The sequence below is a fragment of the Carassius carassius genome, chromosome 31, assembly GCF_963082965.1.
Source record: "Carassius carassius chromosome 31, fCarCar2.1, whole genome shotgun sequence".
NCBI classification, from domain to species: Eukaryota; Metazoa; Chordata; class Actinopteri; order Cypriniformes; family Cyprinidae; genus Carassius; species Carassius carassius.
The window spans coordinates 20762538-20787102 of NC_081785.1; the positions used below are offsets into that span (position 1 = coordinate 20762538).

At 41.4% G+C, this 24565-nt stretch overlaps 1 protein-coding gene across 1 annotated transcript in view; it reads left to right on the top strand.

Annotated features, from left to right (window-relative positions):
* The window catches only part of LOC132111939 (60 kDa lysophospholipase-like), a 54231-nt gene extending 30104 nt beyond the window's left edge, over nt 1-24127 (top strand). The window contains exons 7-15 of the mRNA XM_059519547.1: nt 7913-8098; nt 8174-8287; nt 8420-8539; nt 12226-12312; nt 20658-20821; nt 21409-21495; nt 21833-21932; nt 22820-22885; nt 23795-24127. Coding sequence (XP_059375530.1) covers nt 7913-8098; nt 8174-8287; nt 8420-8539; nt 12226-12312; nt 20658-20821; nt 21409-21495; nt 21833-21932; nt 22820-22885; nt 23795-23875 — 1005 coding nt within the window. The 3' untranslated portion in view covers nt 23876-24127. The remainder of the gene's footprint in view (nt 1-7912; nt 8099-8173; nt 8288-8419; nt 8540-12225; nt 12313-20657; nt 20822-21408; nt 21496-21832; nt 21933-22819; nt 22886-23794) is intronic.
* The last annotated feature ends 438 nt before the right edge of the window (nt 24128-24565 follow it).

The window sequence follows — 24565 nt, forward strand, 5'->3', positions numbered from 1 at the left end:
CGGCTCCATCTTGGAAGTCACGCCCCCAATTGCCGTCCAAACCATGCAGATTTACATCTGCTTTGGTTGGGAAATCTTATATGGCCGCTGGGCAAGCCGCGGCTGCGCTCCATTCTATGGGTGTGCTTCAGGCTTATCAAGCGGATGTACTGAAGGAGTTGGATGAAGGAGAAGGCCTGACTCCAGAAGCTGTTAAAGAGCTTAGACGAGCTACTGACTTGGCGCTAAGGGCCACCAAGCACACTGCTCGGGCAATAGGCAGATCCATGGCAGGTTTAGTGTCAGTTGAGTGCCACCTATGGCTTACACTCACTGACATTAAAGAAAAGTACAAAACATTTCTGTTGGATGCCCCAATTTCACACAGTGGTTTGTTTAGAGATTCAGTTAACCCCTTATTAGGCACCCCCCTTTTTTGGCATGGAGACAGAAATGACATACCCAAAATAAAAAGGTTTCTGCTCATGATTCTTTCTGACTAGATACATAATCAACATTTGTTCACAAAGCTGACACTTCAAAGTTTACTGTTCAGTAATCAGAATCACTCAGACTGTTACGATAATAGAGATATATAAGCTCAAACATAAAAACTATAATAAAAATATTAAAAACATATTTTTTAAATGTATTTAAAAAATTGTTGGTGTAGGATATGAGTTTGTAAACACAGTGTAGCTAAAGCCACAAGTCTTCCAGAACTTCATAAAAAAATTCATAATCGAATCTGTAAAACTGTGAATTTTATGAAATATTTTCTAAGGCCATGTCATGTGTGTTTTTAGAGAAGGCTAATCAGATTGATTTATGGCACTTGTCATCTCTGTAAGATCTCGCATGTAAACTCTCCTGTGTTCTCTGTATGCATGTTGGCTTTGAAAACTCCTCGTTTTCATGTTTCTATTGTTCTCACCAAACAAGTCTTTCACACCTCCGCCAGGTATGACACATTATCCGCATTATTCTTTTATCATTATTCTATTGCAGGGATAGGCAACTCCAGTCCTGGAGGGCCACTGCCCTGCAGAGTTTAGCTCCAACCCTAATTAAACACACCTAAACAAGGCAATCAGCGTTTTCGGGATTACTAGATAGATACAGGCAGGTGAGTTTTTATGAGGGCTGAAGCTAAACTCTGCAGGATAGTGGCCCTCCAGGACCGGAGTTGGCTATCCCTGTTCTATTGTTTTTATTCCACCTTTATCAGCCTTTGTTGTGGGTTTTCAGGCTTTACAAAGACACAAAGCAGCGATCTCACTTCTGTCTCTGTTTGCATTTAGCCCTTATTTATCAAAAGTCTTACTATAAAAATACAACAAAACATTTTCTTACGACCTTACGTGAATTATTGTGACAAAAATGCATTATGAAGAAATGCACCTGCTATTAGTAGCATTAGCTAACGTTAGCATCAAGCTACATCAGACAATTTATTAAATTATTAGTACACTTTTACTCAAAACTCACTTTAAACCCCGATCGAGTGTTTATAATAACTTCCTTTATTAAGTGGGTGGAATTTGGTCGTTTACTGTTGTAAAAATATGCTATTTATAGCCTTTTACATCGCTGCACAAGTTAGCATTTCAGATGTACATTTTCAATTTTTTTTATAAAAACGCCCCAGATCTCAAGAAAATCTCATACCAAGCTTTACTATCGTAATCGCGGGTTTATTATTCGGATATTTCGTGTGTACAGAGGTGTTTCAGTGTTGTTTTGGCCAGATAACTACCAGGAAGTGTACAGGAAGCATGTGACACGATGTGGCGGTGTCTGGTTATGACACTCTAAGATTGACAAGGAGAAGGACCAATCGGAATCTTACTGACACACACACGAGCTCCCAGCTCTGCACACACACACACACAGAGATCGCTGGGAGAGGCTGTTTATCGTCAGATCGCGTAAATCAGTGGAAAATAAATAGAAATGACGATTCTGTCTGAAGAAATATTAAGTAAACATAAGTAAATATATCCATATATCTCCGCTGATATACATCTTTGGTCTATAAATTCTTATTGACGCTGTTCAGTGAGTCTATGTGAACACAAATAAACCGCTGCAGACGTGATTGAATATGAATGAGTGGTGAATTTCTATTCAAAATGTGGCATAATAAGGATTTATTATTTTGCACTCCTGACATAAATTACTAAATAACTGTCACTGCAACAATGTTTTATCAAAATATTGGTCAAATATCGAAGCTAGAGTCTTTAAACTTTCCATTGATGCACAGTTTGTCCAGATCAAGTAAGAGAGTGATGTTTAACGTGCTGTGAAAGTGAAACAATAATAAACTGGGGCCGTCGGCGATGTTTGCACGTAAAGGGGTTAATACTGTTGTGGAGAAGTTTAGAGCTGCTAAACAACAGTGTTTCGCCAGCTTATTCCACGCAGAACTAAAGAAGTAGAGCATCAGCCACCTGCGGTTCGCTCACGCTCGTCTTCTCTGCAGCGCCCTCAAGAGGTTCAACAGCATGAGCCTTCACCTAGATTGCCCCCTCGCAAAGACTGGGGTCCTAGGTCTTGCCCACCTGTTCGCCAACAACAACGCAAACGTTTAGACCTGAGTTCGACATCCAGGGCCTCTCGTTCTCAGGCTCCCAATAGCAGCTCCTGATTCATTCGCTCGTCTTCGGAGGCCAGCCCCTTCTCTGGAGAGTGGGGACGAACCGCACAAGCATATTCGCCTCTCTCATTGTGGCCTCCCGACTCCGATCTTCGCAGTCCCGCCGCATTCTGCGCTTCGGGCAGATTTAGGTCGAGTCCTTATGACGAGCACAACCTCAGATACTCTGCACATTCCAGCCTTCAGAGTTCTGGGAAATGTCCAAGGGTCATGCGAGCATGGCCCGTTTATGACGGCCTTCATGGCCCCCACTCTTGGGGTGGTGGGCCCGCCCGACAGGACATCTGGACGTCTTCCTGTGATGGATCTCCCCGTCACTCAGGTGTCTCCGGGCCCTACACAGGAAAATCAAACGAATATGTCACAAGTGGAGCAACTGATGACCCTTGTAGATTTTTGGGCCGCGTGGAGACGCTTGCCCAACATCTCACTGTGGGTGTTACGAACCGTTCGACATGGTTACACTATCCAATTTTGGAAAGGACCACCTCCTTTGACAGAGGTTCTTCCTACGATGGTACGCCCTGGGGAGGCCTCGATTTTAATTCAAGAGATTGTGTTACTCCTAGAGAAAGGGGCTATAGAAGAGGCACCCCCCACTCAGATGGAGTCAGGCTTTTACAGCTGATACTTTGATGTGCCCAAAAAGATGGTGGCTTACGTCCGATCTTGGACCTGAGTCGTTTAAATCTTGCTCTCAGAGTGAGCAAGTTCAAGATGCTAACGATGAAGTCCATTCTGTCTCAGATCCAATCCGAGGATTGGTTCGTAACTGTCGATCTAAAGGATGCGTACTTTCACATCCGGATCGTCAAGAGACACAGGAAGTTCCTCAGGTTTGCTTTCGAGGGCAAAGCATACCAATTTTGTGTTCTTCCGTTCGGTCTAGCCCTGGCTCCTCGAACGTTCACAAAGTGTATGGACGCAGCCTTGGCCCCGCTGCGGCTCCAAGGCGTCAGAATTTTGAATTACCTGGACGATTGGCTAATATTAGCTTAATCTCAGGATCAGGCACTGTCACATCGGGATTTAGTGCTCGATCATCTGAAGAGCCTTGGGTTGCGAACGAACCTCCAAAAGAGTGTCCTGGTGCCGTGTCAGCAAACAACCTTTTTGGGGGTGAACTTGAATTTGTGCACGAGGCGGGCACGTCTGTCTCCCGCACGTGTGAAGTCAATACAGGCTTGTCTCAGTCAGTTCAAGACAGGGCACCCAGTGCATGTCAGCTTATGTCTCAGACTGTTGGGTCTGATGGCGGCAGCGTCCCCTGTGGTTCAGTTGGGCCTGCTACATATGCATCCATTTCAGTGGTGGGCAAGGAATCAGAACATATCGCCTCATTGTCATCCGCTTCGCAGAATTACGGTGACACACAAGGCCTTTCGTGCTCTAAGCCAGTGGATGAGACCCCAGTTCCTTCAAAAAGGAGAACAGCTGGGGACATCGAGTCGTCGCAAGACGATCACTACAGATGCGTCCCTCACGGGTTGGGGGGCAGTGCATCAAGGTCGTCCAGTCAGTGGCCTCTGGACGGAAGTGCACCGCGGCTGGCACATAAATCGTTTGGAGATGCTAGCAGTCTTTCTGGCTCTCAAACGGTTTTTACCTCAGCTGAGGGGTTGTCACGTTTTGGTCAGGACGGACAACATGACAGTTGTTTCGTATCTCAATCGCCAAAGAGGATTACGTTCCCGCCCCCTGTGCAGGCTGGCGAGGCTATTTCTCCTTTGGGCTCAGACAAAATTTCTGTCGATCAGAGCAGTCTATGTCCCAGGTCACCTGAACTCAGTAGCAGACTTGCTATCGAGCCAGAGTCTGGAGGAGGGAGAATGGAGATTGCACCCTCAGGTAGTGGATCTTATTTGGCAGAAGTTCGGCTGAGCGGAAGTGGATTTGTTTGCTTCGAGCATAACTACGTGCTGCCCGCTCTGGATTTCCCTGTCTCCCCCGTCGCCCCTGGGTATAGATGCTCTGGCCCACGAATGGCCCAAGGCCAATCTTTATGCTTACTGCTGGTAGCCCCGTGGTGGCCCACTCAGTTGTAGTTTTCGGACCTGATCAGTCTGCTGGCCGGCCCTCCATGGGAGGTTCCCCTCAGGCACGATCTGTTGACACAAGCTCGGGGTGTGATTTGGCATCCTCGACCGGACTAATGAAGGTTGTGGGTGTGGCCCCTGAGCCACACCCACAACTCCCTCTTTCTGAGGGAGTTACCCCTGCCACATATACTGCCGGTATATGTTGCGGCTATATCAGCAGAACATGCTCTCGTGGGAGATGTTTCGGTCGTCCGCCACCCCTTAGTCTCCCGTTTTATGCAGGGTTCGAGACGGCTTAGACCTTTCCGCCCAGCGTGTGTTCCTTCTTGGGACTTGTCGATTGTTTTGGAGGGCTTGGCGGCCCATCCCTTTGAATCTTTGGAGTCTGTTTCAGAGAAAATTTTGACTCTCAAGACTGTTCTTTTAGTGGCTTTATCCTCTCTTAAGAGAGTGGGGGATATGCAGGCTCTATCGGTCAGTCCTTAATGTATGGACTTTGCTCCAGGATTGGTTAAAGTCTTTTTGCGACCTAGGCCTGATTACGTTCTGAAAGTGGCTTCGAACCCATTTCGTTTCCAGCAGGTGGTGTTAGAGGCCTTCTCCCCTGCTAATGCAGGTTCGAGTAGCCTGTATCTCTGCCCTGTAAGGGCTCTATGTCGACCGCACAGCTCAGTGGCGTAGGTCCGATCAGTTATTTGTTTATTTTTGGTGGTAAAAGCAGAGGTTCTGCAGTCACCAAACAACGTTTGTCACACTGGATATTAGAGGCTATATCTTTGGCCTATGAGGCGCGTGGTCTGGCTTCGCCTCTAGGGGTGCGTGCTCATTCTACTAGGGCAGTGGCTTCTTCTCAGGCCTTCTTCAAAGGGTCGTCGTTGGAAGATGTTTGTGCTGCGGCGGGTTGGTCCTCTCCTAGCACCTTCATCAACTTCTACAGTTTGGACGTGAGGTCAGCTCCTGGCTCCCGGGTCTTATCCGCTTGAGCAGACGCTTTCCTTGGTCTCCAGCTATCTAAGGTACGTCAGGCGTTATGGTATAGCGTTCCCAAGGCGATGACATCATTGCAGCATCGAAGTGACCTATGAAAGGAAACATCTCGGTTACGTAGGTAACCTTGGTTCCCTGAGTAGGGAACGAGATTCTGCAATGTGGGCCGTTCTGTACCTTGATAGTGCTTCCTTCGTAATAAGTAAATCTGATGAAATAGCATGCAGCACTCTGATTTAGCTCACTCAAGTGCGCGTGGGGGCGGTGCTAAGTGCCATTCGGCCAATAAATTGGCGAGATGGTATAAGGGCTTCAGACAGTTTAAGGCGGACTGCCACCGGACTAATGATCTTGGTGACAGTAAATGGGCCAATAAATTTGGGAGCCAACTTATTAGATACGGAACGGAGAGGAATATTTTTGGTAAAAAGCCACACTTTTTGACCCACGACGTATACGGGAGGCCTTGACCGGTGGCGATCGGCTTTGGCCTTGGTGCGCGCCCCCACTTGGAGTAGAGTCTCGCAGGCTCTAGTCCAAGTACAGTGACACCTCTGGACGAAGGCGAGGACGGAGGGGACCGCAACCTCGGATTCCATACTGGGAAAAATAGGTGGCTGGTAACCTACACTACACTCAAAAGGAGATAGGCCCGTAGCTGATACTGGTAAGGTATTGTGGGCGTACTCCACCATAGACAATTGTTGGCTCCAGGAGGAAGGATTCTTGGAGACCAAACATCGCAACACCCTTTCCAAATCTTGGTTGGCTCTCTCGGTTTGACCATTGCTCTGGGGGTGAAACCCTGAGGACAGACTTACAGTCGCTCCCGGTAGTCTACAGAATTCTCGACGACCGAACAAGAGACAAGCAAGAGCAGGAACATGAGAATCAGGACAGACATCTAACACGGAGGACCTCAAACAACGATCTGACAAACAAGAGACGAAAGACAGGGTGTTAAATAGGCAGTTGGAATGAGATGCACCTGATCAGCGGCGACACCCACATGAAACAATCAACATGACGTAACATGAATACAGCTGGAGACGGTGCATTCATGAACCGTGACAATAACTGAACATGAATTGAAAACTCACACGACGGTGAAAACAACAAAACTGCTCAAAAGTTCAAAATAGACAGTCAGAATACAGTCCAGGTAATTGAAATGTTACTTAAAGCAAAACGCGTTTCAGTCTAAAATGGATCCACTAGTACAAATGATGTAGCATATATGATGAAAGGGCAGTGATTAACATATATTTTAGTCTTTGTCACTGTACCAGTCCAACAGCAAGAGAGACAACCACCGCTGCCACCAAAATGTAAGGCGTGGGGTTTAGCTGTCCGTGTGTTATGTCTTGTCTTGTCAGGTTCCTGTTTTCTTTACTCTGTCTCCCTCTTTTGGGTTACTTTCACTTTCCCTTTCTCGTTTCCCAGCTGTTAATCATCTTCTCTGACTACCTCGTTTGCACTCTGCCCACCTGTTCCCTCTTTCCCTCTGATTATTCCTCTATTTCTTCCTCTGCTTTTGTTTGCCTCCTTGTCAGATTCTTTATAAGCTTTTTTGTAGGAAGCATACTACCACCCTGTCAGTGCGAGTCCAGTACTGTCCAGTCCTGTCCAGTCCTGTCTTGGTTGTGACCTGCCTGTTAACCCATCCTGCTCTGTTTATCACTTTCTCAATTATATCTGTCCAGTTGCCTGATGCAGAGAGAGTTCCATCCCTCACGGTCAGCCCATACTCCGCGTCCCCTCTGAGAGACCCGCGGCCAGTGGCCGCTTTATCCGCAGCCCCAGACTGCTGCCAAAGAGACCTTTTTCAAGTCCGGCTGTTTTTTGTTTTTGTTTTTTATCGCCCGCTCAGCGAGTTGTTCATTTGCCTTTTGTCCCAGAAGATTTTTTTGAGTTTTCATTAAAGTCTCTATTTTCTGTTGAACCGCATTTGGGTCCTCACTCACCTACTTAACACCGTGGGTTGATATGAATAAAGACGATGGACTTGAAAATATCGACAGCTAGTAACTTTTTATTGAGCAAAGTCCTTGAACTGGAGGAGAGCAACACTCGTCTCCGTGCCCGCCACACTCTACTCTCCAATTTTTTTCGCACTCCCTTTCACAAATTAAAGATCCTCCTTCTTGGAGGACGTAAGACCAAAATAAAAGTTCTTGTCAAAAACATGCAGAAACAGAAGACAATGAATATTAAGCAAACAACTTCACACTATCTATCCTCTCATCAGGTTAGGGCCTTCTTGCAGCCTCCTATGGACGGGATTGTATTGGAGACATACGGCAGTGGTAATGCCCCTGACAACCGCGCTGACCTGCTGGAAGAGATCCATAAAGCGACTGAGAGAGGACTCATCATAATCAACTGCACTCAGTGCCTCAGGGGCTCTGTCACAACCTCATATGCGACTGGCCAGGTATGTGTTTTTGTTTGTGAAAGGCCTCATGTGAGAGTTTACAGTTGTGTGCAAGCTTCTACTGCTCCCTCTCAGGCTCTGAGTAAGGCTGGAGTGGTTGCAGGATTTGATATGACCCCGGAAGCTGCTCTTTCAAAACTCTCCTATGTGCTGGCAAAACAAGACCTTAGTACAGAAGAGAAGATAAAGGTATACAATTTTTTTTATATATATATGTATATTAACTGTTTAGTTTACAACCTGAACTAACTTTCCAGTTGACAAACTGAAAGACAAATGTTTTAAATGAATTATGAATTAAAGCTATTCTTTGTTCATAAGATGCTGAGTCGCAATCTGCGTGGTGAAATAATGGTAAAACCAGAAGAAGCAAAGCTGTCTCTCAGCGACAGTCACTTTATTCAGACCATAGCCAAGCCCTTCAACATTTGCTTTAAAAAGGTAATGTAATCTGCAGTGTGTCTGTTTCTAACATTGTTTTGCACTTCAAACACTCAGGAGTAGGGGTGTGCGATATAGAGAGTATGCCCTGATGTCACTTGCCCGCTGGGACACGCCCCCTCAGCCGGACTGAGTGGCAAAACACCCTGCAACATGACTGGCTTTAGTAGAAGAAACTCTGAAATTGGGAGTAAAACAGGATCCAGTTTCCTGGAATTTGTTCCTGATTTCTTACTGTTGGATCCAATATAGTCATACTCAGCACTGCATAATTTACTTTCAACCTCTCTGAAAAGCCGGTGTCGAACTTTCTTGTTTAAACAGAAATCTAAAGTAAAATAAACCAAACAAACAAACAGTGTTTCACTAAAACTCATATTACACTGTGTTTACACCGGATGTGAGCGGCACATTGCAACTGAAGACAGCAGAACCCATTTTAATCTGTGATTCTGTCTACAGTGGTGCAATGTGTTTCAACACAACAAATCCCCAACAGTAAACTGATGTTCTGTTCTATTTCTGGCATACTCCAAGTGCTTTCACTGCTTCTGACATGATAAAGAAAAGGATTGGCGATGCAACAATGCTCATGTCCGATTTGACACAACATTTGTCTTTTGTAATCATACAATGTGTCTTCTTTTCACATAATATGCAGTCCAGTTTTTAAAATGCTTTCATTTTCTTTTCACACAAGCTTACCCAAAACCAAATTCCTGGATCTGTTTAGTCCTATTTACAAATGTTTATTACAAATTACAAATGTTGGAAAATTTCACTGAATCACTGGCACCATCCACATCCAACCCTCACCCACTGGAAAGCAATCAAAAATCCAATTTAATTTCTGCCTAGGGGACACTTTTTTTCCATTTAAATTGATTCATTTGAAAGTAGACATTTCACTCTCTATAGATATGTTTTAATTTCTGTAAGGCAAAGGTATACAAAGGTATTCACGCTCAAGTTCACAGACAGAGATGGTAGAAAGCGCATCCTGTTTGCCTTCATTATTTTACAAAAGTACATTTTGTTGTTATTGTGAGTGCACACTTATAAACATAGAGCCTTCACAGATTTGAAAGATGTGTAACTTGGTTAACATTAGATTGAGCATCCATGTTAAGTGTTTGGATGTCCTGACGATCTACTGTATTACCATAGACTAGCATTTAATGGTTATTTTTTTATGCCTCTTCTGGTCGACTAATGATTAGGGCAACCCCAATAAACCCATCAACTTTTAGTATTTTGACAGTCACTGTTCCATGATTTACTATTTGTTTATTTTGGATAGAAACTAGCGCTAATGCTTTCACTGAATGACTTAATTTTGAATCAGGTTTTCTGTGTTTTGATAGAGAGTATATGTAGAAAAAGGTATTCAGCTTTTTGAAATGTAGAGTTTGTATTTATTTAACAAAAAGTGGTTTTGGCCAAAGAATTTACTATTTGGCTAAATTGTTTGATGTAGGTGTGTTGTTGTGTTAAAGAGTTTAGAAAAAGTATTGTTAAATGCTTTTTAGCAATTGGAAAAAAAACTCAATGTTGATGTGTCAATGATAATTGCATTGGATTAATGTTTCAGAGTGGTGTTGGTTCAATATCACTTTTGCACCTGCAATTAATGTAGAACCAAGATTGAGATTTCAACAGAAAATCAATTAAAAGGTAACTAAATCAACATTATGAAGTGGTACTGGTTCAATATCACTTTTGCACCCATAATTGATGTTGACAATGGTGAGATTAAAAAAAATCAATTGAATCAGCATTACACAATGAATGATTATACATCACTGCTGTTGAATCAACACTGAAATTATCAAAAAATTATCAGTGGGAATATCATTTAATCAGCATGACTGAATCTACATCACTGCTGTTGAATTAACATTGAAGTTAACAAAAATAATCAGTGGTAATATCGTTGAATCAATGTTACACTATGACTGACATAAAATAATGTTGCCATCTGATGTTCCAAGTTAATGTTGAAACAACATTAATATTTCCGGCCATTTAAAAGTTTGGTGAAAACCTTTAGAGACATAAACCTTTCCAGTAGATGAGTCCATTTATTTTACAGTTTATTATAACACAATCAATGACAAAAAGATAGAATTTTTTATTTAAGGAAAGCAAAGCAAAGCAAAGCAAAGCAAAGGAAAGGAAAGGAAAGGGGACAAAAACATTACAACTTTTAAAAATAACATTACTTTCAGAAGTCTAATGTCATTATAACAAGTGGTCCAACTGTTCAAGTTTTTACAGTTTTTCTCATTACTTAAACACATTTCTTGAAATTGTGACTCCTTTTCTCTTGCCTTAAACACAAATCCACAACTTCTCACCCAATTGTCCATACTTTCTGTTTTCAGGTCAAAATGAAGCTCTCCACTCAAAGCTATTCAATCTTGTTGAGAAAAAAAAAAACCTTTGCCCTCAGACATGACACACCAAGCCCTCAGAAACACACAACCTACAACATAAAGATACATTTCAATAAATTAGAATGTCGTGGAATAGTTTATTCAGTTGTTTATTAATTAATAGTTTATTCATTTATTTCAGTAATTCAACAAAAATTGTGAAACTCATGTATTGAATAAATGCAATGCACACAGACTTAAAGGCCGTGTTGCAGGGTTAATTTTTCAACGAATTTGTGCAATTTGCTTGTTGGTTATAAACATTTAAACTGTTATCCATTGTATTTTATGTTGTTGGGTGTCACAAAACAGAATATAATATGAAAAAGTAGGTACTATCTTACAGCGGTTTGAAACGATGCTCCTTTCCCCCACAATGCATTGCATTATGTCACCTTGGGGATAGAATTTACCAAAGCCCGGAACATTGCCGGGTCGCCTTCTGTGTGAAAGCAAACACGTCCAGGGATTGATTCCGGGACTGATCCCGGGTCAGGGACCTAGTAACATTGCCGGGTTCAGTCCCAGAATGAGCGATGTGTGAACAAAAGCCAGAACTAATGCAATGTCATAGTGATGACGCACGTTATCGCGCGATCTGTCAGACCAGAGGTTTTTTTTTCTCTTTGTATAGCAAAAAAGACAACATTACTTGTGAAGTCCTCAGGTTAGACTTGATAAAGGCATACAGTAGGACAGAATTAATCTCTTTTATTGACTCTGATTTTACAATTGCACAACTTACAGTATTTAAGTGTACTCAAGTTGGACTGCAGTATTTTTGCAGTATCCAAGTGCTGAATCTATACAAACATTCAGTACTATTCGATATTCATTACAATGCTATTCTTGTAGTACATACAGTATTTCTATACCATATATTCACCTTGCTCAGCTGCAAAATACTATACTTTTTTACAGCATTGCAAAATTGTTTACTCAGTACATTAAACGTTTTTTCTGTAATGTTCTGGATGCTCTGTTTCAAATTATATTGACTCATGTGTGTGATCTGAGAGCAACGTTTGATTTTTTGGTGAAATTGAAATGGTTTTACAGTGAATTTTATTTTTATTTTAATGGAAGAGTCTGAAGTTTCTTGAATTTAGTTTGAGTATTTGGATTTGTGTTTAAGGTTTTAAGACAATTATGGTTCCAATAATTTTGTTTTTACCCATTCAGAAAAACTGTAAGAAGGAGAAGAGAATGATGAACAGTTGTGATAAACTATATTGTTATTGATGTCCACAGGAGCTTGAAGATGCAATAACGCCCATTTTGGCCTGTGCTGCTGCTAAGATCGGAGACATTGAGGCTTTAGAGGCCTTAAGGGAAATGGTAAGATACTGATACCTGTTTGGACACCTTTGAAAGGATACATGCACACAGTCCATAGACCAGCATTTGATAAATGGGGTTTTAGAAGAGAACTGCAGAAGGTTTGTGAGTTATTGAAAAGCTGATAATTAAATAAAATGTGAAATAAACTACATAAATGGGCAGGGCCGTCGCTAGTGGGGTGAAAGGTGGTGATGATAATAGGGGCCCACGGCTGAAGAGGGGCCCCCAACGATCTCAACCGACTGGCTGAGGCCAGCCTAAAAAGACGTTTAAGACAGTTGATGGGCCACTGTTGTGCGTCGTCAATCAGAGAGCCACGTCTCATGAACAGCAACACCGAACCCGAGCTCTCCTTCGCATCCTTCTGCACCTGAACAAACTAATACAAATCGCAGTTTAAACATGCAAACAGAAAAAGATGTGAAGGAGCCCAATTCAGCACCGGTGTCATGACATTTTATCCTACCCGTCAGATTTTCCTACCCGGGTTTACTGCGCATGCGCACATCAATGTTGCGTCCTTTTTCTCATGCTAAACAAAAATATTTTATGTATCTGCATTACTGTAAGGGTAGGTTTAGGGTTGGGGTAGGTGTAGACTTTAATAAAAACGCCATCTAATTGGTAGAAAATAATATTTATTACTGGTTTCCTGTAGTTGTATCCCTTCTAGCTACAACCGCGAATATAACACATAATTACTCTATTTGCAGTACTGTAAGGGTAGGATTAGGGTTGTGGTAGGTGTAGACGTTAATAAACCATAACTTTACAGTAGCATTTTTTTGTTGTCGAATTGTACTACCAACTGTTTTAGTGGGAGGTAGGAAAATCTGACCGCATAGGACAAATATGCAGTGTTCTTTGCGCACAGGGCACATGCAGAGAGATGCTTTTCAAAGCCATTGAACCGGAATTTGCCTCTTCTTGCTTTGTAATGACTAATACCTACAAAATGATGTCAAAATACCTGTCTTGGAAAGTATGTTCGAAAAAACTGTCGGTTATGTCTTAAGTGAAAGTAAACAGTGCAGAAAAATTTGGATGTGTATTATTCGAATGGATGCATTGTCTCTTAAAGTGACCACGTCTAATTTTAATTTTCACGTTAATCCAAGAAAATGAAAGGCAGAAAATCACTTACTGCTCTTGAATGAATTAATGAACTTTGTAGCTTAAACAAGAATTAATCCACAGCCAAACCGAAAATTATTCAGACACAAGATTTAATTTTTTTAACATTTTTTATTTGTAGGTGCAGGGCACTATTCATTTATGAAACCTACAGCAAAATAAAACGAACTGTGAAATAGTGTACCCAAAAATTCTTCATACTGTAGACTACCAGTGAAATTGATAAACTATTTGGGACCAAAAATTATTTAGACACTTTGACCTGACCATGTTTTGCTTAAGTGTTTCTTCTTTAATTGCTAATTAACCACAGAGTGAACAAAATTAACCATTGCTTGGTAATTGGTCAACAAAGTATTGATAGTTGTGTAAATATTGGCATACTAAAGTTTTGTTTGATTCTAATCCATTACACACCTTTTTATCAAAGTTTTCTGGCATTATCAAGATTAATTTGTTCTGACAGTTTAACTATGTTCTGACTAGGATTTCTTGTTCTATTGTATTACCATGTTCTAAACTATAGCAAATAAACTATGATAATGTGAGAAATGTTAAAGGTATCTTAATACATTTTGGTCTACCTGTATAATTTATTTTACACTGAAGACTATGCAGTGCTATTTTACATTTGATTATTCGGTTTCTGTACTTACACTTACACCTACAAACTTAAACAAGATTAAACATTGTGTAAATAGTACAAATAAATACATAGAATGAATGTGCTAATTAAACAATTTCAAACAGGGCCTACTGGTACAACCGGCACCGGGGCCCCGCGAACCCCAGCTACGGCCCTGTAAATGGGGCTGCACAGTTTTGATTTAATTAAATAAGTTCCTATCATGACAACTCTCTGAAGATTTTAACATGGTAGTGGATATGGCAATGTTAATGTATTTGGTCTTGACAGAATAGATCTGCTACACTGCTGCTGCTGAATTGCTTCTGCTGTTGGTTATTACCGTTGTTGTTGATTATTGCTGCTGCTGCTGCTCCAGCTGCAACTGCAAGTATAGGACTTGCTACTGACAATACATATACCGATACAGTGCTGTGGGTGTCTAAGACATAATGCTGCAGCACAAATAGCATATACCAGGCATAACATTATGAACACATTCCTAATATTGTGTTGGTCCCCCTTTTGCTGCCAAAACAGCCCTGACACACTGATGCATGGACTCCACTTGACCCCTGAATGTGTGCTGTGGTATCTGGCACCAAGATATTAGCAGCAGATCCTTTAAGTCATGTAAGTTGCGAGTGCTCAATTGGATTGAGATCTGGGGACTTTCTTTAAAAGAGCTTCACAGATGGGTTTGCGTGTGTTTACAACATGCCTTTCCATCCGTATCGTTCTGGTTGCGGTTTGTACATCTCACCTTCTGACAGGCACAATTGCTCTTCTCGGTGTTTGGGCCACACCTATGCTGAAGCAGCTTGTGGATGGTGTATGTCCTTCTTGTGAGGATAAGGCTCAGCATGTTGTGCTCATGACTCTGGGGTATTTTTTATTAATTTTTTTAAGAAAGAGTCTTTATCGCAGCATCGGAGGGTGGGTCTGATCGATCAGAAGCAGATGACTCAACTGAACCGGAACTTCCGGGTGTGTCAGTCTGAGCCTGATGCTGAGATAACAACCAAGCTTACCTGGGCAGGGTAAGTGGACTTTTTTCCACCCTGTTCTGAGCATTCTCGCTTGAATTAATGGTTCTTGGGGACCAAGCGCAACGCTCGGCCACAGTCTACTCCAATTCCTTTCTTCCTGGAAGTGCTAGAGGAGCTGATGAAATCATGAAAGGCACCTTTGTGACATAACATTATACACCGGTTCTCCTGTTCTCATTACACTTGACAGCATTCCAGCAAGGGAATATATGGGGGTCCCCTCGGGTGGGGAGAGCAATTGTGGTGCTTTTGTGTGCAGAACAACGCCACCTGGAGGGGCCGTCCAGAGCATAAAAATTACCTTATGCTTTGTTGTGAGAGCCTATACTGCTACTGGACAATCTGCATCTGCTCTGCACACCAAGTGTCAGGCAAGGGTCTGTACAAGGTTGGTCCCAACCTGGAGCATGCAGGAACTGTGTTAGGTGACTGACTATGCCCTCTGGGCTACCAAGGTTATGGCACAGGCTTTGGTGAAGACGATGACCACATTAGTGGACCAGAAGCACTGCCTGTGGTTCAACCTGGCATAGATGCAGGATGTTGAGAGAGTGTGCTTTCTCGACTCCTCCATTTCTCAGGTTGGTGTCGTTGGTGACATTGTGGTAGAATTTGCGCAGCAATTCTCCACAGATAAAAATAAAAACAAACGGAGGCCATTATACAGATCCTGCCTCAGTGTGGCTCAGGTCCTAACCCTGAAGCAGCAGCCTCCATATGTTGGTCCTCGACCACCTTGTCCGATTGGGACTCCGGGTCAACTAAGAAAAGAGCAAACTCTTCCCTGTGCAGAGTAGGACTGTGAATAACCGATATTAATCGAATTGGTAATCGAATCGAATCACAAGCTTGTGAATGAGAATCAAATTGATTCATGAAATTTGGCACTGAGTCACACACCTCGTCCATCATCTCTTACTGTGGAGCCAGCAGAGACTCAGGTCTCATTCCAGGCGAAATCAAATGTGTAGGGTACTCCCTCTCATGGCAGGTCACGCTCCAAGTTGAGTGGAGGCTTTGCCCCTGTGAACTGATGAAAATACACAACATAGTAAGTTGAACCACATATGACACCCTCTGAACTTGGTAAATACTAATCGTATAAGCACTGGACTAGATCAGTTATCTACACCTCTGTGTATTAAATGCATCTGAATAATTTCCATCAGAAAGCACGTGATGGAGATTTATTAATCACAGAACCGGTTCTTCTGATGAGATGCACATGGCAATCACATGCTATTATCGTGCAGCCCTTGTTTGTTGATCAAAAAGTACAAAGTAAATGAGGATGCCTAGGATGCTGGGTGTATTCAAAGCACCGCCATTACTGTCTACAGTGTGTGGAATGGTGCGTTGTGATTGAATGAGCGGAAAGGGAGACCGGCGTTTGTTGTGGTTTGGGAAAAAAAGGAGAAAACATGACCTAGTGACTCTCCGGATATCACATTTCGTGTAAAATTAAAAATCAACTTTTCAATACTGGCAAGTTACAATACTGACTGATTTATATACAATACAGACCAAAAGTTTGGACACACCTTCGCATTCAAAGAGTTTTCTTTATTTTCATGACTATGAAAATTGTAGATTCACACTGAAAGCATCAAAACTATGAATTAACACATGTGGAATTATATATGGAATTATATACATAACAAAAATGTATGAAACAACTGAAAATATGTCATATTCTAGGTTCTTCAAAGTAGCCACCTTTTGCTTTGATTACTGCTTTGCACACACTTGGCATTCTCTTGATGAGCTTCAAGAGGTAATCACCTGAAATGGTCTTCCAACAGTCTTGAAGGAGTTCCCCGAGAGATGCTTAGCACTTGTTGGCCCTTTTGCCTTCTGTCTGCGGTCCAGCTCACCCCTAAACCATCTCGATTGGGTTCAGGTCCGGTGACTGTGGAGGCCAGGTCATCTGGCGCAGCACCCCATCACTCTCCTTCTTGGTCAAATAACCCTTGATGCCTTCAGTGTGAATCTATAATTTTCATAGTCATGAAAATAAAGAAAACTCTTTGAATGAGAAGGTGTGTCCAAACTTTTTGTCTGGACTGTGTGTGTATATATATATATATATATATATATATATATATATATATGTGTGTCTGTGTGTGTGTGTGTGTGTGTGTGTGTGTGTTATATATAAAGAAGAACAATGAACAAATTACAACCCATGAGGCAGGGTTCCTCAGAGTTTAGCTCCATCCTTGATCAAACTCACCTACCTGTGATTTTCTATTGATCCTGAAGACATTGATTAGCATGCTCAGGTGTGTTTGATTAGTTTTAGAGCTAAACGCTGCAGGAAAGTGGATCTTGTGGGCCAGATTTGAGGATCCCTGCCATAAGGCAAATAGAATAGAGATACCTATTACATAAGACAAATACAATAGATATTAATATTAATATTAGATACATATTAAATAAACAAATTTTTAAAAACAGTTGGTTTATTTAACATGTATACATTTAACATATTTTTTTGTTTGATTTACATTAATGGCAAAGACTGCTATATTTAATTTGGCTGCTGTCCCTTTAAGACAAAATGCGTGGATGTTATGTCACGACCGGGATACAGGAAACACGGTGAGAGATCCAAATGCGGGTATGTCTTTTATTAGGGGTAATCCAAATCGTAAACAGTCCATGCAGGGGTCAAAACCAAAGAAGCAATCCAAACAATACTAGACAGACACAAACACATGGGCAAGAACAAGACTAGACTTTGACGGGATAACTCTACAAGGACTCCGTGACAATACTAAGACAGACAGGGTATAAATACACCTGGAGATGATAAACGCTAATGGGAATAGACTGAGTGCAATGATCAATGATTAGTGACAGCTGAGTGCAATGCGAAGACAGAAATCGTGGGGAATGTGGTTCAGGAAGTGACAGACACCGTGGGGAAGGAGGACATCTAGTGGTTACCCAGGGAACACAAACCAGACACTGTGACAATACCCCCTCACTACGGAGCGGCTACCAGACGCTCCAAGACAAGACTAACAAAACAAGGCCAGGAGGGAGGTGGACAGGTGGAGGCTCAGGGGGAGGGACGGAGGGCCAGATAAAAATAAAATAAAATGGGGAAACCAGAGACCAGAGGAACATGTAAAGCGGGGAACAGAGACCAGAATTGCAACACAATTCAAGGAGACCAGGAGAGAGGTGGATCGGCGGAGGATCAGGGGGAGGGACAGAGGGCCAGGCTCACAGAGGGGAACAGGGACAGGAAGTGAACAAATAACCAAAAAAAACAACAACAACAACACAACAGACGATCTGGGTGGGTCAAGGCGTTCAGGGACCCAGGACAGTGCAGACCGGGCAGGACTCCAAGGCGGACCAGAAGACCACCACGTCCGTGTGGTCGAGACCGGAGCCCCCCAGGGCGGAGCAGAAGGCACCCACAACTGTGTGGTCGGGACGGAAACCCCCCAGGGTGGAGCAGAAGACCACCACAACCGTGTGGTCAGGACGGAAGCCCCCCAGGGTGGATCAGAAGACCACCACTTCCGTGTGGTCGAAACCGAAGCCCACCAGGGTGGCGCCGAAGACCACCACAGTGGGATCGGATTGGCAGGAGGGCAAGTCTGGTTGGGTAACATAGAACTCTGAAGTCTGAAACATAGAACATGATCAAGTTAAGGGTAGCCTCCGTGGCCACGACAGGATCAGTCGGGCGCTCAGAGAGTTCGACTGAGACGTGACGAGGCTCTGGAAGTTCCGTAGAGGCGAGGAAAGACTCTGGTAGATCAGCCGAGACGTGGGGAGGCTCCAGTAGTACAGCAGAGACATGGAGAGGCTCTGGTAATCCCATGGTGTTTAGACTGGATTCCGGAAGATCAATGCTGACTTGACTCTGCTCCTGAAGATCATTGGTGGCCTGACTCTGCTCATTAAGATCATTGGTGACTTGCATTTGTTCATGGAGATCATTGGTGACTTGCATTTGTTCATGAAGATCAATGGTGACTTGCCTTTGCCCATGAAGAACACCGGTGACTTGACTTTGTCCTTGAAGATCCCCAGTGACTTGGCTCTGTCCTTGAAGATCACCAGTGACTTGACTTGACTCTGGAAGGTCATTGGTGACTAGCCCTGACTCTGGAAGGTCAGCGGTGACTAGCCCTGACTCTGGAAGGTCAGCGGTGACTAGCCCTGACTCTGGAAGGTCAGCGGTGACTAGCCCTGACTCTAGAGGGTCAACTGGAACCTGACTCGACTCTGGAGGGTCAACTGGAACCTGACTCGACTCTGGAGGGTCCACGGGAATCTGACTCAACTCTGGAAGGTCAGCTGTGGCTGTCATCTTGTGTTGTGGCGCTGGGCTGGCGGCCATCATGGGCAGTGGCGCAGGCTCGGCGGACGTGCGCTTCCTCTCCCTTCTCCGTCCGCCATGGTGAGACGGCGGCTCTGATCCGTCCCACACGAGCCCCGGGTCGAAGGGGGGCCATGGTGGAGAGTGATGCTGAGCCTCCTCTCGACCACTCCCTCCTCGGCGACCTCCCCTGGTCCCGCGAAACACGACCAGGCTGGTTCCCTCAAACTGCTTGCTTCTCTCCCGCTCGGTGGCTGGGGAAGAAACATCAACCGACTTACCACTGGCTCTCGTGTTGACGGAGTCCTTCTGTCATGACCTGGATACAGGAAACACGGTGAGAGATCCAAATGTGGGTATGTCTTTTATTAGGGGTAATCCAATTCGTAAACAGTCCATGCAGGGGTCAAAACCAAAGAAGCAATCCAAACAATACTAGACAGACACAAACACACGGGCAAGAACAAGACTAGACTTTGACGGGATAACTCTACAAGGACTCCGTGACAATACTAAGACACACAGGGTATAAATACACAGGGAGATGACAAACGCTAATTGGGAATAGACTGAGTGCAATGATCAATGATTAGTGACAGCTGAGTGCAATGCGAAGACAGAGATCATGGGGAATGTGGTTCAGAAAGTGACAGACACCGTGGGGAAGGAGGACATCTAGTGGTTACCCAGGGAACACAAACCAGACACTGTGACATGTTATATATTGACACATCCATTTTCAACCTCCCGTTTATGTACACTTAAGCCACAACCAACTGTATTTACGTGAGATACTCCACACGTTGGACTTTTTGACGACTTTGTGTATAATCCAGGTGCAAAAGGAACTGATCATGCGCTGTCTGTGAGAACTGGAGTCACATGAGCTGGTGTGTCATTCAGCATGATTCTGCACACCCCCCTTCGCTAACTGCAAGTTTATTGATAATGAATTGTGATTGGATGGTAATTTTGTTCTACAACGAGCTTGGCTAACTTTGATTAGGCTGTCCAAAAATGTTTTATTTTTTTTTCTTAGTAAGTCATCTTAGTAAGTCAGGACACTAAAAATAGAGCTGAAATAATGGACAGTCCTGGTAAAAACAGGACATTTGTTCACCCTAAAATAAGCTGTGCTGGTTTACAGTATCAAATTAGTCTAGTAAAACACGATTTATGTCGTTCTATATAGGGCACTGACTTGAGCATTGCAGATTATGATGACCGTACTCCCCTTCACATCGCCGCATGTGAAGGGCATCTGAATGTGATGAAGTATCTGCTGGATAAAGGGGCTGCCATCCATGCCAAGGATCGCTTTGGTGATACACCTCTTTGCAATGCTGTTCGTTTGAGGTAAGACTGATTTAAATACATAGACCTCCCAAAATGAAAATTTTGTCATTATTTTTACTCACCCTCATTTCATTCATTTCTTTCTTCTGCTGATCACAAAAGAAGATATTTTGAAAAATGTTGGTAACCAGTTTCTGGTCCCATTGATTTATTGTATTTTTTTGTGCATAATGGGAAATTTGGAGAGTAAACGATGGTAGAATTTTTATTTTTGGATGAATTATCCCTTTAAGTGTTCACATATTTTTTTAAAGTAATTGCCATAATTTCTATGTTTTGACTGAATTATTTGTTGCATAATTTATTCAGATATTCAAGACAAAATATATAACTGATCTGATGTAAAAATTTGTCATAAGTTTATTCTGATAGTGTTGTAGACAGCAGGGAAAAAGCAATGCTAAATGCAGCTCGCCATAGTTGATTATAGTTTGGAAAGCATTAAGTCACCAAAACAATATGACTTAAGATTTCTGTGTAAGTAATATTGATACACAAAGGTTAATTGAAAGGTGAAATTAGTATTTTAATAGCCCCTATTTAAATAGTCTCATGTTTCTCTATGTGACACTTTTCTATGTCTGAAGGAAAAACGATGTTGTGAAACTACTGATGAATTGTGGGGCTCACTTTTCCCTGGATGAAATGGAGGGTGCTGGAATAGAGTTGTGCAGGTCTCAGTTACCTATACTCATTTCTTCACAATCCCTCCTTCTCTTATTGCTTTTATAAACCTGAGGACACTGCATTTTGATTAATATCACAAATGTTTATATTCTTATTATTCATTAGTAGTAGTAGTAGTAGTAATAATTTATTTATAATAACATTTTATTTTTTCTCCCACAAAGTAGTATAGCTTATTACTTTAACACATTAATATAAAGTTCAGCAGATATGTGAACAACAAATCTGATGTATTGAACACAAAAGAAATGAATCTGCAGTTTATGAACTTCCTAGTTATGATTGATGATTGCACATTGAGAGGTTCTAATGTGTGTTTTACAGTCTTGCAGCGAGTGGTGACTTGGAAGGATTGAAGATTTGGCAATTAGCTGGGGTTAATCTAAACAAGGCCAGTTATGATGGAAAAACGCCCCTTTACGTGGTTAGTTAATGCAGTTATGTGTGTGTGCAATACAGAACTGTAAACAAACAACTGATGCCGTTAGTGACATTTCATTCATATTGCTGAATGAAATGAGTTACTAGACACTCCTGAATTAGGTATAAAAAAAAATAAACAAAAAAAAAACATAACCTGTGTTGTCAAAGGAATTACCTAATGTTCAGTGGCAGAGCCAGATCCCTGACATCTGATCGGCCCCTCTGGGTGCCACCCCTATAATTTTTATGGGTTTCTTGTATAGGTTAGTTTAGAAAAATTTTGAAAAAAGAAAGTGTACGTTATAAGAATTCTCTTCTGCTCACCAAGGCTGCATTTATTTGATCCAAAATACAGCAAAAGCAGTAATATTGTGAAATAATTTTACTTTTTAAAATAACTGCTTTCTATTTGAATATATTTTAAAATTTAATTTTTTCCTGCGATTTTAAGAGTGAAATTTTAGCATCATTACTCAAATCACATGATCCTTCAGAAATCATGCTAATATTCAGATTTTCTCCTTTAAAAAAGTTATTATTATTATCATGTTGAAAACAGCTAGTAGAATTGTTTCTGGTTTCTTTGATGAATAGAAAGTTCAGAATAGCAGCATTTTTCATGAAATAGAAATTGTAATTTATAAAATCTGTAACATTATAAATGTCTTTATCATCATCAATTTAAAACATATTTGTTAAATAAAAGTATTAATTTATATAATTCACATTTTTTATACAAGGTTGGAGTTATAGACTGATTTTCGGTCATGGACCTCCTGAATTAGCCTTGGCCACCCCATGTATAAAACTCTAGCTCCGCCACTGCTAATGTTAATAAATGTCATACATTCCTGTAATCTTTCATGAATGGGTTTCTCTCACCTTTAGGCAAGAGCCGCAAGACATGAAGAGGTTGTTGAGTTCTTAAAGCAGGATGCTCCGTTCCAAACTCGGGTAGGGAAAGTTAACTAATATATGGGACACTGACATATCCCCATATCTATTTATTTATTTAAAATACTAAATTTTAGAGACATTTTAGAGTTACTAAGTATTATTATTTTTGTTATTTTTTATATATATATTTTTCAGCAACAAATGGAGTGTAATGATGTAAAATTTTTAATTTATTTTACTCAAATTAAGTAAAATGAAAACATATTTCATATTTCATGTGAAATCTCTCTCTCTCTCTCTCTCTCTCTCTCTCTCTCTCTCTATATATATATATATATATATATATATATACCAACACAGCAAACACGTATTAGAAATGACATATGCTGCAAAATGTCATAGGCCGCTGTGATAAAGACACATCAGGTAATGTGACATGAAATATTCAGTCTTTGTGGTATGATTGATGTATAGCTGAAGTTACCAAAATCAGTAGCTTTAACTTAACAAAAAATACCTAATCTTTTCATTGCAGCCAGTATTTGAAATTAATGAAGAGGTAAATTGTGTGATTAGCTGTATCAGAACACTTCATGTTTAACTGTTCAGGTGCAGTTGTAGTTTACATTGAGTTGTGCTGTGATCTTACACTGTTTGACCAATTCTTTGTTCATAAATTGTAAAATAAATAAATCAACTGGGTTGTCAATAAGCTGCATTCATGATGCAGATGGAGACATTGGTCTGGACAAAACAGAGAATAGTGTTGAAAATTGCACAAACATTTCCAAAAAGAGATGTTACAATTGTTAAACATTAGCATGTGTATACAAATAATTCCATAGAATAATAAATATTAACACTGCATTCTGCATTTTGCAAACTGACCATTTCATTACTGCTTTTATTTGCATTAAAAAAGTACAGAAGTGTGCTGACATTATTGTCTTTCTGTCTCTTCTCTAGAATGGCAAATATATCAAGTACTACTTCGTTACTTCATGCTATTATTTTCTTTGGACAATGATCCTCTTGAAACATAAATAATTCAAGCTACTGTATACTTTTTAAGGTTGTCCCTCTAAGCAGTCAACAATAAGATATGAATGTACTGTGATGTTGACGCATACTATTTATGTACAAGCATGTTATTCAGACTATATTAAAGTAGAGGATGTTATATCTGCTAATGTCAGATAATATGTTATAATTACAATATGATGTATTTGTTTCAGGACTACTAGCTGTTGTTCCTTCAATCCAGTGTTCTTCATGTGTACACATACTGAATCTGCTGTATCACCTGTGCTGTTGCCTTTAAATGATTTTTTTTTTAAAGCATAAGGTTGGTTTTATGTACCATATTCACAGAGATGCAAAACAAAAATGTAAAATAGCCAATTATCCTGGCTGCATGTAACTATAAAATGACTCTTAGTAAACCAAAATGCGTATTAAAATAGAGAAATATGTCCGTGTTTTCCCTTAGTTTGTTCTTCAGTAAATCTGTTTCTTAGTAGTGATGGTTGCGACATGGCAAAAGAATAAATAGATCAGAGCTGAAGACTCAATAAACTAATCTTTTCTATTTTCTGTACAGACTGCAAAGCCAGACTGGCCAAATGGGTGCTCTAAGCAGGATTGTATTGTTGTGCCCACCTTACTCAAATATGATGATGAAAAAAAAAACACCCACTATAGGGGTAAAAATAGAACTTTAATAAAATAAAAAAGTAA